General features: G+C 50.0%; 1 protein-coding gene across 1 annotated transcript in view; it reads right to left on the bottom strand.

Annotated features, from left to right (window-relative positions):
• Positions 1-6,246: 6,246 nt before the first annotated feature.
• ITPR1 (inositol 1,4,5-trisphosphate receptor type 1) overlaps positions 6,247-15,209 on the bottom strand; it is a 149,443-nt gene continuing 140,480 nt past the window's right edge. The window contains exons 60-61 of the mRNA XM_048957818.1: positions 12,110-12,271; positions 6,247-7,597 (exon numbers count right to left, since the gene is read on the bottom strand). Of these exons, the coding sequence (XP_048813775.1) occupies positions 7,511-7,597; positions 12,110-12,271 (249 nt within the window). The 3' untranslated portion in view covers positions 6,247-7,510. The remainder of the gene's footprint in view (positions 7,598-12,109; positions 12,272-15,209) is intronic.

Here is a 15,209-nt window from a genome sequence, read left to right as displayed (position 1 = left end):
GTCTGCCCGCCTTGTTCCTGTGGGATCCAATGCACCACCTCTGCTTTCTTTTTTTTTTTTGGTTCGGGGAAGTCTCATGTTCTGCCTGTTTAGTTTTCCAGTTTATAAAATCTGGTGTAAGCGTGGGCTGAGATGGCCCTGAGCTCCCAAAGCGAGGAGCGGGCTGAGGGGCTGGGGTACCTCTGTGGGGGCTTTGCAGGCAGGTGGTCTTTTCCCTTTTGCTTTATAATTCATGTTGCTCGGTTAGGGTGAGGATATGGGCGAGGACAAGACTTGTCTGTGCTGCCCTGGCACTACACCTGCAGAGTCTGGAGTGGGGATGAGACTCAGGAAAGGGCTGGAAAACAAGAATTGGAAATTTCAGTCCTTGTAGATAGCAACTCAAGCCCAGGACAGGAGCTCCTTCATTGCTCTGGCACGTGCACTGTGAACTGCCTAATAGAACGAAGGATCATTAAGGTTGGAAAAGTCCTTTTCAGGAGCAGTGCTGGGGCTGCCCAGCAGTGTGGGGTGAGCCAGACCCCCCTCACCACGGCCCCACATGGGTGTCCTCCATCCTGCTGCCATCAGCTTTGTGAAGGAAATCATCACCATGCCATGAGAAACCTGGGAGAGGCCACTGACCTCAAAGGCACTGCAAGGAGCCCGCATTTCCATTTCTTCCCAGCGTTTACATGGAACAACCTTTGGTTTCCTTCTCTTCCTCCCACTTCCTAATTCCAGGGCAATGAGCAGGCCCTTGGTGCCAGCCACAGGCACACACTGACGGCCTCCTTTGGCCCTGTTCTGCCAGGTGCAGGGCAGCTGTGGGTGTCTCAGGGTGAGCTGGAGATGCGGGGCTCTGCAGGCTGGGCTCTCTACACCTCTCATCAGCTCCAGATCTAAGTGAGTGCAACGTGCATCACTCTGTGCATCCTCCTAAGCCCTAGAGATGGGCTGTCCTACTTGAATGAGCCTCAGTGGCTGCAGACATTCAGACCAGAGGCAAAGAGGGCATGGCCAACCCAGGCAGACACATTGCCCATGCTAAATTCATGGCTATGGGGAGATGTTCTCGAAACCACGGGGCAGTTTGACCACCAGGCACAGAGGAACCACTGGGAGACGTTCTGCAGTGTGCATCAGGCAGGCAGCTGTGCCAGCGGGTGGCAGTGGTACTGGTGGTGTATGAACAATGAATCATCGTGGGATTTAATTGCTGTGAAAAGTCCCGTGGTGTGTAAATAGACACAAACTGCCATTTTTAACTGCTCTCAGGTACGCCAGCACTGGGGGATGCGGCTTTTTTCCCGTAAGTTCGATGCACGTTACGTTGTTCCCCTCATTCATAAGTAAAAGTTTCTTGCAGACGTAACAGATTGTGTTTCCATCTCTGTTGTGTAAAAACAGCAGTGCGGACACAAGTGAAATGAAAATCACAACATGCCATCTTCAGAGTTGTACTGAAACACATGGAACAGACACTAAATTCCGCTCTGCTGCCTTCAGATTCAGCGCTCTGTGTGTTTACTTAGTGCCAGGGATGGAAAGTAAAAACAAAATTATCATCTGAAAAAGCGGCAGTAAACAGGCATCGGTTCCATCCTCTCCCTTAGGACTGAGCATCGCTTCCAGGCAGAGGAAACACTCTGTGAGAGCTGCAAAGTCATTCCCAAAATGACACAACAGAGAAAAAGAGAGGAAAAAAAAAGGATGGAGCTCCAGGGTGAGAACAGACAGCAGACGAGGAATAATGGGTGAGAGGGAGCCAAGAGATGGCCCTGAAGTGATGCTCTCCTGGATGAACGGCCGCCTGCAGCCTGGCTGCTGCTGTGGGTGCAGGCAGGGAAGCACCTGGCCGGCGGTGCTTTGTGCGGCTGTCAGCCCGCGTGTGTGCAGACAATGTGTGCATCCTGGGATTGTGAGCTCACAAGGTGCAGGATGGTTTTCCCATCTTGTGGTTATTTTTGGCATTTCTGAAGGTTTTGCTGTGTTGCACTGGGACAAACAGCTTCCATTTTTCCCACGAGGGAGCACAGAAGGGATCCCAGCTGTGAGCACCAGGAGCTGCAGCAGCGCATCAAGCTACGTGGGTTCGGTACAGAGTCGCTCTCATCTTTTTCTTTTCTCTTCCAACCTTACACAGCTTCGTTTCTGAGGGTCCCCCTCACACACAGAACTGCAGCAGTGCGTCCCACAGACCCACGGCTGTGCCAGAAGTGGCTGTTGCACCCCACTGCCTGCGTGTGCAGGGCTGCATTGCTGTCTGACCATGCACTGATGGCACCTTCAGAGTGTTGCTCCGTATTTGCCTTCCCTTCCTCAGCTAGCTCTAAACTCTGACCAAAAAAACAAGCGTGTTCCTGAGCTACGTGCTGACAAGGCTCAAGCACTCTGGCTGGCAGAGCGGTTATGAAGCTCACAGTGCAGCTGAGTACTGGAAAGATATTTGTCACTGCAGATTTTGCTTGTCATCTGCAGAGATGACATGCAGATCTCCCCTTTGACAGATTGATAGTCATTCCGAGATGCACCCACCCACAAAAACCACAGACATGCTGCTTTACTCAAATCTTTACTTTAACCACTACTTTGTGATGCAAAACTGGTGGAGTTTTTGGTACTTTTTGTTAAAAATGAACTCTTTATAGGGGTTTTCCAGCATCCCTTCTAGTTACTAAAAACAAATTGACATTAGCGTACTGGATGGGACAGCTCAGTTTACTTGTGGGTGGTTTTGACATTCATCAAATTAACGTGTTTAGTCTGGAAGAAGGTTGCAAAGGTAGTAAATAACAAATTGGACACAGAAGTACTGCATCTCCCTCAAAGTTATCATATCCCCATATAGCATCTCCCCATTAAAATGCCAGCTTCACCTCGCTGGAAGGTTTATATGGTTGGACTGGATGATCTTGGTGGTCCTTTCCGACTTCGGTGACTCGATACTGTTTTTGTCCCAGATACCAACCCCTCCTACTGACCGAGTTCACATGCAACGAGGGGCACTGCTGGCCCCGATGAACCTGAAGGCACTTTGACATCACGGCGACATCGCATGTCGGGCGGCCGTGGAGCTGCAGGAGAGCACCCAGGGAACACAGCGCAGTGTCTGCAGGTGCTTATGTTGGAAACGTAAAAGGGAAAGTACTCCAAATAAGTTTCTCTTGTTCAGAAATACAATGGACAATTTAAAAAACCCTATTAAGCCTGTGTGTAGGAGCATTTCCCATTCCGGGAGACAAGTTGAATTGTTACACGGAGCTATATTATGACTCTCCCGACAAAGTATCAATCAAGACTCCATTATGTAAGGAGGGATCCATCACACGCGCCCCATCGCGAGTCCCTGCCGTGAGCGCCGCGGCTGCAATCCAGGCTCCTTTGTCCTGCCCTGTGCCAATTTGCTGCGAAATCGAGGACGGGGCTGGGAGCTGCCATTTAGTTGTCTCAGGGCCGCGGCGCTGCGGCTGTGCTTTCTGAGCGGTTATTTGCATGGCCTTGATTAGCACGTCGCCTGCTTCATTAGCGACGAAAATTCTCATCCACACATTCAGCCATTCATGCAAATTGAAAAATACATGGAGATCCTTCCCCTCGAGGACTTTCCATTATTAGAAAAACGGGTAGATTCTTTTTGTTCCTTCCTCTTCCGAAGGTCACTTTCATTTTCACCTCCGAATGAAACTTCTTGTTTAAAAGATGACAGAGCCGTATTCCCAAAGTTTCAGGTACAGCGGTCCTGCTTCAAACCCAGGCTCCAGACGGAGCCATTGCAGCTGCCCGCCAGATGGGTGGAGACGCCCAACTTTAATCTCATTCTTGAGCTGCCACTGGGATGCGTCACCGCACCGCTCCGTGTAGTGGAGGTCAGGAAGGGGTTTTCAGTCACAGAGTTTCCACTGTGGGCCCTCAGCTTCTGGGTTCCCAACCAGCAGCTGCTCCTCTTGACATCCTCTGCACAAGTCATTGCATCCTCTCCAAACAGCACCCGGAAGCCTTGCTTCCTTTCCCAGTCCCTGCTTCCGACATCGTGCACTTCCAGCTCCTCACAAGTCACTTCTTCCCGCACCTCAAATCCTTCCTGCTGCCCTCTTGGCCCCTCCGCCACATCCCCACCGCTCTGCTGAAGGTGCGATCCGGCAGCGTGGGTCTCACGGTACCCACATGCACTGGAGTGGATCCACATGAGCAGCACCCAGATCCCTCCCTCTCCTATGCAGAGCTCATGGACATGTGCGGCTGTGGGCTGAGAGAAGGAGCCACGAGGTCCCAGCAGCGCTGCCCAGAGCTGGGGATGCCCCATCCCTGGAGGTGCCCAAAGCCGTGGGTGGGCCCTGCACAGCCTGAGCTGGGCAGCGGGGTCCCTGCCCACAGCTGGGGGTTGGAACGGATGGGCTTGAAGGTCCCTTCTGTGATTCTATGAAAGCACCAGGGCAGAGAGGTGCCGGTTCCTCCTGGCCACCACTGAATTTGGGTTTTGCATCACAAGGAAAGCGTCGCTTCTGGCTGTGGTCTGCAGGGCGAGTTTTGTTCCTTGAAGTAACCTGCTGAAACTCAGAGCTATTCCACCCAACCAGCAGCGCGCACCAACCTCACCATTTGTGGACGGTTTCCCACGACAGCTCATTTCTGATGTCTCTGAGAAAAACCGCTGCACAAATCTCTGCCGGCGTGGACAGCAGGAGCCTCGTATCCATCGCGTGGTGTCTGAGGTGACGTTCTGGGATCCCAAGCAAAGGTCAATGCAAAGAAACCATGGGTGTCATTACAGACTCGCATCTTTGGTTTGGGAATATTTTCACTTTCAAGTCCCCGAATTGTGAATAAAACTTCCTGTAATTTCAATAGATAATCATATTAGTGGAAAGGACTCCCTCCGCTGCGGGGCAGTCGGTCTCCAGGTGGCTTTCCCAGGGGAGCAGCTGTCCCCAATGCCGGCCCCAGCCCGCCCCACAGCCATGGGTGTGGAGCTCAGCCCAGCCCAGCCCAGGTGGAAGGCAAAGGCAGAAGAGGCTTAGCAGCCAAACAGCGTAAGAAGAGAAATTAAGATGTGTGATGGCTACAGACAAAATTCCATCATCAAGATGGATTTCTAGGAGTGCTGCTTGCTGCTGGAGGGGAGGAAAGGAAAGGAAGGTGGCTTCCTCTGTGCTGCCACAGGGCAGCTGTGCTTCGCTTCCAGCACTCAGCTGCAGCTGCAGCAATGGGGAATAAAATACCACTTTTTGCAGCTCACCGCATCTCCTGGGAAATGAGAACCGCACATGAAAACACCAGGTTTTGTGCAGCTGGCTTTCACACAGATCACTGCACAGATTGGGGCTTGTACTTCTCGCTGAAGCACCCACTCAGTTTTTGCCTTTTTAAGGCAAAGATGAAGCAAGGCAGCACAGCTGTCCCTGCACAGGGCACACGGGAAGCTGCTGCCTTCCCACAGCGCACACAGCCTCCTCCCTCTCACCTGACTTGTGGGAGACACCAGGAAGCCTGGCGGATCTGCGTGTGTTTGTTTATCCCTGCATGGCACGGAGGGAAGGAGTGAGTCAGATGCATGTCTCTACTGTTCAGAGAAAATGAGATCCTCCTCCCTTTATTGCACAACCCCCGATAGCAGCCGCACGTCACGTTCCCTGTGCGTGCACCTTGCTAGGAGCCGGTGGCTGCAGAGGAGACACCAACAGATTGAGTGGGATGTGCATGGAAATGAGGTGTGATGAAGAACTCTCAAATCAGCAGCAGCTCTCTGGCTTGGAGCCGCTGCTCAGGGTTCCCTGCAGCACGGGACGTGCCCAGCACGGCACACGGTGACACTCCATGGCAGTAAGACGTGCCCCTTTCAGATGGCTATGTGCAGATTAAAGGTGATTAACTGCACCAGGTAGATCCAGCTGTAGAGCTGAATCAAACACACAGTTGGCAATGCTCTGTGGAGCTCATGGAGCTGAAGAAATCCTTAAAAAAGAAACCAAACAAACAAGACAACAAGAACTCCAACACTTCAGCCTGAGGACGACAAGCCCAAAATATGAGCACTCCACTTCTCAATTGCAGGACCTGGAGCACGTTTGCACGCAGCTGGAGAGGGCCCAACTGGTGCTGTTGTTTCTAGACCCATCTGTGCCCCTGGAGCTGCAGGGGGATGAGCTCAGTGCTGCCCTGCAGGGCCCTCCTGCGCCGCTTCCCCAATGCCCGTGTGTGTGACAGCACCACACGCAGCCCTCGGGGCGGGGGACAAACCACAGCAGCCTGTGAACATGTGGGATTTTGCATCATTTATTTAAATACCTATATTTATGCATTTACAAATTTTCATAGTTCTGTTTGTAGCTTTTTTTTTTTTTTTTTGTAGACAGTATTGCAGAGAAGTCAGCTTTTGTAAAAGGAAGTCCATGTATAAAACGAAGCAATGGATTGGAGAAAACAAAAGGCTCCTCATACTTTCTAGAACCAGAAACCAAAGTGACCAAACGGAGGGAGAGAATGGGGTGGGACAAAACACCCTCAGAACAGTGGCTCTCTCACAAGCATTACGTATGTCAGTGCTCAGCTACAGTCCTAACGGGATCAATTGGTGCAACGCCTGTCTGCAAAAAGCTCCGGCAGGCACAGAGGTCTCTCATGGAAAAACAAAAGGAAAAGGTCCTACAATGAGGAACACGAAGCCCGGACAGCCTCACGATGGGGTTATGGGTTGTGGCACAGAGTGCCTGCAGGAGACTGCGCCGACTCACCAGTAGTGCATACTCATCCCAAACTTCATTTTGCATAAAAAGTTCCCTTTAAGAAATCTCACCGTTTAAAAAACCCGATATCTGAGCTCTCTTAGCCTCAGTACTCTGCAGAAATCACTTGAAAAAATACTTTCTCTTTTCCCCCTTTGGAAGCTTCAAAGTAAGGTTTCATTTTAACTGGTATCGATTTAACAGCTCATGGATTCCCAGTGTCGTCCCTGGGAAGAAGAGGCAACAGATATGGCATTGCAAGATATTTACACACATGGTACAAAAATGTCCAAGGGTATGAAAAATCACCAGTAACACAATTTTGCAGCAGCCTCATTTACACCTGTAATTTTATACCATTTATTACATTGTACTAACACACCAGATTCAAAGATGTGCACTCCCTTTAGGACATTCAGGAGTTACAAATATATTGTGATTGCATAATTCATATTGCACAATTGTATAAAAACATAAATACTAGCTATTCTATTCTTTAAATACAAAATACATGTCACGTAGTCAAATATTCTTTTCAAGTGCAATTCAGGTGCTCTCTTTAGTCCTTCCAATAAAAAGGCTATTTTGATAGTTTTGGCACAAGTTTAACCTCTGGCGTGTGCCAACAGTTCTAATTACAATACGTATGCCCCAAACTTTATATAGTAGCAGTCATATACATACAGTATAAAAACAGGGTATTTACAAGATGAGCTAAACGTACACGGGATGCAGCCTCAGTGGTTGGGCTGGACTCGGTTAGCATTATTCACGCTGCTGCGAGAGGGAGAAGCGACCCTTCTGACTTATGCTGGTTGCTGTGGGTTCACATTCATGGGAGGAGGGTGTCCTAGGAGACCGATGCGCTGCTTCTGCTTCCTCTGTTCGGTCATCTGGAAAATTAAAAAGTTTGCTCATTAGGCCCGGCCGCTTCCTGTGTGTCAGCATGGAACGAGGCATCGTGGTCAGGGCTGCTTCGGAAACCCTCTTCTACAAATAATGCTCTCCTGCCCCCTATGCCAAGTGCTTACAGATGGGAAAGGCAGCTCCGCATCTCCTCGGGGAAAAGCCACGGCTTTGCTTGTGTGACTGAGCTCTGCTTGCAAGGAAACGGCCCTGGAGAGCCTGGTGGCACACACTGTGCAGGAATTGGTGCAGGAATGAACACAGGTGGCTGCCAGCAGCTTCCCAATAGGAACACTTGGTAACCTGGATGAGGATGAGGCAGGAGGTGGAAAGAAAAGCTGAGCCTTCACGTGAGGCTGGGGGTGCTGGACAGCTGCAGCTCATATCAAGAGAGGGCAGACATCCCTCCTGACCCCTAAAAGCACACCTTGCCATCACAGGGTGATGTTGGAGCCACAACCACCTGGAAATGGAGCTCCCTGCACCAACTGCCTCAAAGCAGCATCCAGCACACAGCTGTGCCCTGCCTCGTGGCACAAACATGTGGCTGCAACTGTGCCCCTGCCACAGAATCACTATGGCCCCATAAAGTCATCTCGTAATCAAGCATGAGAAACTACACAGAGCATTCTGCTTTATGGGAGCTAACCTTGTCCCTTAACTGAGCATTAGCTCCGTGATGATGAGCCAGATAATGCTGTCTTTGCAACATCTACCTCCACAATCATGTAATTTTTTTCAATTTTCAGTTATTTAATTGCAGACGTTGATCAACAGAATTGATTGCAGGAATAATCGATTGCACTCTAAAGGAGACAGAACGTTCACACACTGCTTGTCAACAACACACCCCTGAATGTATTTGCCTAAAAACACGCAGTTAGAGGCAGGGCATCCTCCTTCCCTCGCACCTGGAAGGAGGCACTGTGTGCCAGGAGCTGGAGCACAGTGAGGGTGGGGTGTGGAGCCCACCATGGGAACGTGCATCGGTCAAACCCAGCCATGCTGGGCAGCTCCAGAAAGGCACTGGATGCTCCCTGCACACGGCGCTGTGGCCAGGCACCCAGGCAGGTTGGGTGTGCAGTTACACCCAATTCTGCACCAGGGAAAGGACTGAAATACAACAGCACTCCTGAAACCATAATTAAACATTATTACAGCTGGTGCCTTGCTCAGCGTCTGACCAAGGGGGAGGCAGAACTGTCATTTTTCTGTTACTTTTTAAGAAAAATTGCCACGCTCTCCCAAGGAGAGGTCACACCTTGCATTCTCTGTGACACACTTTTGGAAATGTAATTTCACAACAAGCTCAGGGGGCTTCACAGGCAGACAGGCGTGGGTGCAGGGAAGGGAAGGCCTGTGCACAACTCCAAACACACACACACACACACACACACACCCCTTCCCTGCTGGACCACCTGATGTTGTCTACCTGGACTTGTGTGGGGCCTTTGATTTGACCTGCACCACATTCTTATCTCTACCCAGAGTGGTTGTGGATATCCCATCCCTGAAGGCATTCGAGGCCAGGCTGGATGGGATCCTGGGCAGTCTGATACAGAGGTTGGCAACCCTGCCCACAATGTGAGGTTTGGAACTAGATGACCTTTAAGGTCCCTTCCAATCTAAGCCATTCTATGACTCTATGGAATAGAAACAGAAAAGAAAAAAAAAAAAAAAAAAAGAGAAAAAGAGAAAAAAAGTGCAACAAAACAAGACTGATATTTTTCACATTCAGAGGCACGTGGCTGCAAGGCAGAGCAGTTTGAGCCTCTAGCACATTTACCTGGGCAGAGAATCTCTTGCAGAAGTTTGAGGCTGCAGTGACCTGAAGCCCAGCCCAGTAGATAACAACCTACACACGTTTTGTAGGGGAGCTGTCAGCCCCAGCGGCACGTGATTAAACACCAAAACCCAAGGCTCCCAAAGTTCATCAGAGCCGAGCTGAGCTCTCAGATAATTGTGTGTAATTACGTAGATGCACTCTGCCTAGTTCCAAAGGTTGCTTGTGAGTTGGAGTTAAGTCCAGAAGTGAGAGCAGTGCGTGCAGCAGATGCACGACCAGGGCACTGGTTCCATGGGCACGCTCAGAACGCGCTGCTCACAACGTGCCAGCCTCACCTGCTTGGCTGCGACTGCTGGGGACAAGTCAGGAGTGGGGGACAGAGGTCCAGGGTCTCGGTGGTGTCACAGCACTGTCTTGAAAGAAGCCAGCATCTATTGCGGCTGCCTCACACTTACTGACATAGGAAGGCAGCGCTGGAAAGGACTTCTGGATGATTGCATCGAATCCCCTGCTGTTGCAGACAATTCTGTCGTAATCTTTTTGCACAGAATTAAAATGATCAAGATTTTAATGGCTCTGTGTGCATTTCGCTCCTTTGTGAAAGCAGGCATGCTGGATTTCACTAACTACTGTCTCCAGAAACCTAACAAGCTTGAAAAGCAAATGAATGAGAGGTCTGCCCTCTGTTTAATTGCAATAAAATAAATACAAATAAAAGTTCCCTGAGCTGGTTCCTTTTCCTGGAGACAGTTCCTAATCAGGAGGAGGGCCGAACTGGCTTTGTCACATAATTGGAACATCCTGCAACTGAAGCAGGGTGCTCTCAATAACGGTACTTAGGGGAATTCCTAAAAGCTATCACAACATTAATGAAGCTGGTTTCCTCTTTTGCTTTTACAGTCAAATAGCTCTTTAAAAGCTAAATCCTTCATTCTTATTTTCACAAAGAGTAAGAAGGGTTTTTCAGTGCTTGGGCAGCCAAGAGCTGCAAGCTTTAGAAATAAATGCGTTCCAATCCAAAGCTGGCTTCAGCCGATGGAAAGACTCCTGTTGTCTGCAGACCACTTTGAGTCAGACCCTTCAACAGGAAGACGTAAGACACATGTTTCAAGATAATTGTTTCCAGGCAAAAGAGCAAAAACGCTACCCAGCAAGTATTAAAGCTCAGACAAAAGAGCAACTGCCTCCATCCTCTGTCCTCAAAACCAACTGGAGCGAGGGGATCCATGGCACAGCGTCTGAAAACTAATTACAGCCAAGAGCAGAAAGACTTTCTGCTCTCAACCTGACACTAATCCCTCCCTGTGCTCTGCAGGGTGCTGGGGAGAAGGGCCCAGCTCCATCAGAAAGCAGAGCATGATCGGAAGTCAGCGCCAGGATCGCAGCCAGTGCCATCTCCCAGAGACCATCTTGATAAAGATAACTGCTTACACAGAGATCGGGTCGGAGCAGAGAAGAGATGGGAAGCAGGCGTCAGATCAGTACTGAAGAGAGTTCTGCCAACTATCCTGCAGGAGGCAGATCAAATCTGAAAAGGCAACGGTCCAAATCTGTTGACCATTTCTGCCCTGCACAATTCCACCCACTGCCCAGGGATACAATTGTGTGCAAGCCTGAATTCATTTCACCCACTGCAGCTATCCACGTAGCGAGCAGAACCATCTGGCTCGGGTTATTAATCCATAATGATAAGCAGTCACTTCGCTGCCACAGACGGCTTCCACCAGGGCAGGCAGAAGCAGTTTTGCCTTTTACTTCCACTTGGGTTGTAACCCATCACGAAGGAAAGCACGCTGTCAATGAAGCATCGTGTACAAAGAGTAATAACTGACAGTGCAGTTCAGTTCATTCACAACTGGTAAGCCTCTGATCAGCTGCTACTTCACCTTCACATTATCTTAAATAATCCTTTGTGAACCTCTCCCAGAAAGAATAATGTTTACCCAAATACACCTTCCGACATTGAAAACTATTGAACTTAAATTACACATAGGAAGGAGTTGGCCAAAACCAAAAGTTAAAGCAAAGTCTCCAAGCTCTCGCTGCACCGACAACTGCTGCACTGAAATACTCCTCTAAGGTCTGTGCAACGTTTGTGTGTGGAGCAGAATCAATGCATGCTGCAATGCAAAATAATACTGTGGGCAGTCTGTGCTGCAGATTAAAGCACGACAGTAGCAAACTCTTATCTGCACAAGCAGCACAGCTCTAACATGAAGGAGACCACTGCACGCTAACTGCTCAGGCTCTTCTCCAGTTTCTCAGTGGGTTTTGAGGTCCGCGAGCAGCGCTGCACTTCTCTCACTATCACACCCTCTGACTCGCAGGATTGCACTGAGGTATTGGGGGTGAAAGCTGTATTAACAACAGAACTGTAAACAAAGATACAGACACGGGCTCTGTGCACCAGCAAACGCTGACTGACATCAACGTCAGCTTTGATTTTCTCAGTGCAAGTTTTTCCTTTTGGGAGGTGTCACCCATCCAGTTTGCGCAGCACTGACAGGCAGCTCAGCTATGGTGCTGGGCTTTGGGAGGGTGTTTTTTTTTTGTTCAGTGCCTTCCTAAGCACAAATTACTTTAGAAAAACTCTGCACAGGGTTCACAGAGTCCACGGAGCTGTAAAAACCCACTTGGTGGAACAGGCTTGCAGGAGCTGAGCTGCCTGTGGGCGTGTGACCGCAGGCTGGCTGCCAGCTCTGCTCACCCTTACCTGGTCCTTCAGCTCTGACAGTTGCCCAGAGAGGTTGGTCACCAGCTTCATGGTGGACTCCAGCTTCTCCTGCAGGTTCCTCAGCTCGTTCTGCTCTCCCTCCGAGTCGCTGCTGACGAGGGACATAGCTCGCATCCGGGGGAACCAGTCCAGGTTTCGCTCCTGAGAACCAGGCACAAGTTCATAATTAGCTCTTACCACATGAAAACCTGCACCCCAGCGGCTCAGTGCAGACGTATCTTTAATGCCACACTGGGACATTCCTCAGATACATAAGCTCTGCAGCATCTTCCTCTGCGTCTTACTGGAAAGTCTGTAAAATCACCCACTGGAGGCAACGAGGCACTTCAGATGCAACTACTGAAAATTAAGGCTGCTTCTTGTTGGCTTTTCCTTTCCAGCAACTCATCCTCCCCAGCCGTTTCTTTCTCAGCACAACACACAAACACCAGACCGTGAAGCAGACTCCATTTAGTGTCTGCACACACATCCTTCCATGTGCAAAATCCACAGCCTTTGTGCACTTCTTCAACCAGCCTTTGTTGAAGATTTTCTGCTGATAAAGTTGGAGTTTGGTTTTTGATCAAAGTTTGGCTGTGCTTTGTACTGACAGAAAACGTGCTCTACCTGAAGTTGAAAATTTACTGTTGAAATACTTTCTTTTAAAAGAAAACTTAAAAAATATCCCTGTTATGACCGGCCGTTTCAGTCTAAAATGTGGGATGGATTAAATTCCAATGCACCGCTGACCATCAAGCCTTCTTTCAGGCCTGCAGCTCTCTGGTAGCCCAGGTTTAAGTCACAGCCAGGAACTCAGCGGAGGCATGAGGTTTTACTAACGTGTACACAGAGGCTCACAAGTGCACTCACGTACACACCATGACGTTAAAAATAAAAGCGGGAACGGAATAGAAAGCCACAAGAGAGGAGGAGGGGTGCATCTTGACACCCTGAGTTTTAACACTGGTTTGCTATCTAGTCCGGCTCTCCTCCCACGCTGGAGATGCTCTCTGGAATGGCCGTTCAGGTGGATTTGTGTGCTCTCACTGCTGGGGCAGCTGGCAGTGCTTTCCATGGACCAGATGCAGCCCCTGGGATCAGCAGCTTCCCAAAGCAGAGCTCCGTCAGCCATGCTGGTTAACTGCAGCCAAAGTTCACCACTTCCACAGGCCAGGCATTATGGACTTCTTCAAAACTGTGGCTTACTCCTATGGCACTGCAAACTCGCTTTGGACTTCTGCCATTATCCCCTGCCTAAACCTCTGAATCAACCTCTCCCCAACTCCTTGCCCCCCTCCCTCCACTCTCACCCTTTTCCAAGAACATCCACACCACTTAAATCGAGGCTGTGCACCTCTACACAGAGGCACAGTCACGGCCTTTCTGCAATTCAGATCTCTTGCCAAGAATCATCATCTTAAATTAGTTGCTTCTGATCTGCTCAGAGTTTACTACTGCAGAGATTAAAAGGCATAAATGAGGCCCTTTCCCATGCAGTGCAACGCAGGATTCCCACGTGATGCAGAACTGCCAGAACGGCTTTTCTCCTGATCCCTGTTTACAGGGCAGATGGTTTCTGCTAATAAAAGAAAAATATATATATACAGAAAATATGCCCTTATCATGACAAGTGCCAAAATATTTTGGACTTCAGGGAAAGACAGTTCCACAACTAAGCCTTAAGAGCAGCAATGGGCAAACAGCTCCCTGCATTCTTCCAGCAGCACAAAGCACTCAGGAGGGACAAGCAGGCACACACACTGCTTGTGCTCCAGCCCAGCTCCTCTGCCACAAAGTAATTCCCCTCCCCGCCAACTAAAAAACAACTGTAGTTCCCCTCTCTGCTGTCCTCGATGCCACGCGTTTTCAAGGATGGAGCAAATGACACTGCAGTGCAATTTACATCCACTGCTCTGTCCTGCCCAGCTCCACATCCCAAAGCTCCCAGGCTCACACAGGGGCAGAGCCCTGCAGCTCCTGCCCGCTCCTCGCTCACTGGGGGAATATTTGGCATTGACTCACTCCCCATCAAGTAAGCTTTCCATGCCCAGAGCACTCCCAAGAGCTTGTCCATCTGTTCTGCTCGTGGAACACGATGGGAGCAGGACCTGGGGACAGCAGGTTTTCCCTACCTTAAGTATTTTATTAACAGGTCTCCCACAACCTTTTCCAACATCAGTCTGCAACGCAAGCAAACACTAGAGCTGCTGCAGGGCTGCACCTCGATCACTGCAGGAAGGGCAGGGCAGGTGGCTGGTGGTCTCGGAGAGCTGTGAAATCAACCTAGCAAGCCCTACAGCACAGCCAGCTCCTGCAGGGCTCTCAGGGTTTCGCATTTACTGGCTTTTTGAAAGCCCCTGCTCTTCATATCACCAAGGACGGGAAACCTTGGCTTTCACTTGAAAAGCAACAAAGCGCCTCTCTAATTCTCATGGCTATGGTGAATGATGAAAAACAAAAATGATTCCGTGAATTCCTCAAGCTGAGAAAGGGGAAGGCTGAAGGAAAAGAGAGAAAGATGATGGCTTCCCTTTGCCCTCTGAGCAGCAAGGGTAGGATTCACACCTGAGCCCAGACTCGGCACTGCTGCTACTTCTGCTTAGTGCAAAGGGCCTGGTGTGAGCTCCAGGGTTTCCTGTGCACAGACAGGGAAAGGGCTGAGGTAAATGCCTATGCATCACTCCAGTAGTGTTGCTGGGCTGGACACAGCCCTCACTCCTGTTCCTGTTTTGTGCCACTTGTAGCTGTTTCACAAACCCCAAGTGCACCTTACATACAGCTGCTGCCTGGCAAGAAGCACAGGGATGTCCACCCAGAGAGCTGGGCAGGTGTGCTGTAGGGAGGCACTGCTCCTGCTCTTCCTCCTCCCCGTGCACACAGCCCCACATCATTTCATGCTGCCTTTATGGGAAACCTTCAGCCCGTTCCTACAGCCTGCCCCAGCTCTGCAGAAAGCAGCTCGGAGCCTGGATGTAAGCAGCTTGCTTACACACAGCGTCCCGTCCAAACAAACGCTTGCACTCCGGCTGTTGAGGGGGTCCTGTCGAATGAATAAATAACGATGCCTTGGGCAGAGCTGGTGGAAATGGAAAGAAGCAGG

The sequence above is a fragment of the Lagopus muta genome, chromosome 11 (assembly GCF_023343835.1).
Source record: "Lagopus muta isolate bLagMut1 chromosome 11, bLagMut1 primary, whole genome shotgun sequence".
NCBI lineage: Eukaryota > Metazoa > Chordata > Aves > Galliformes > Phasianidae > Lagopus > Lagopus muta.
The sequence above is the reverse complement of the archived record's forward strand: the minus strand, read 5'-3'. Positions and strand labels throughout refer to the sequence as shown.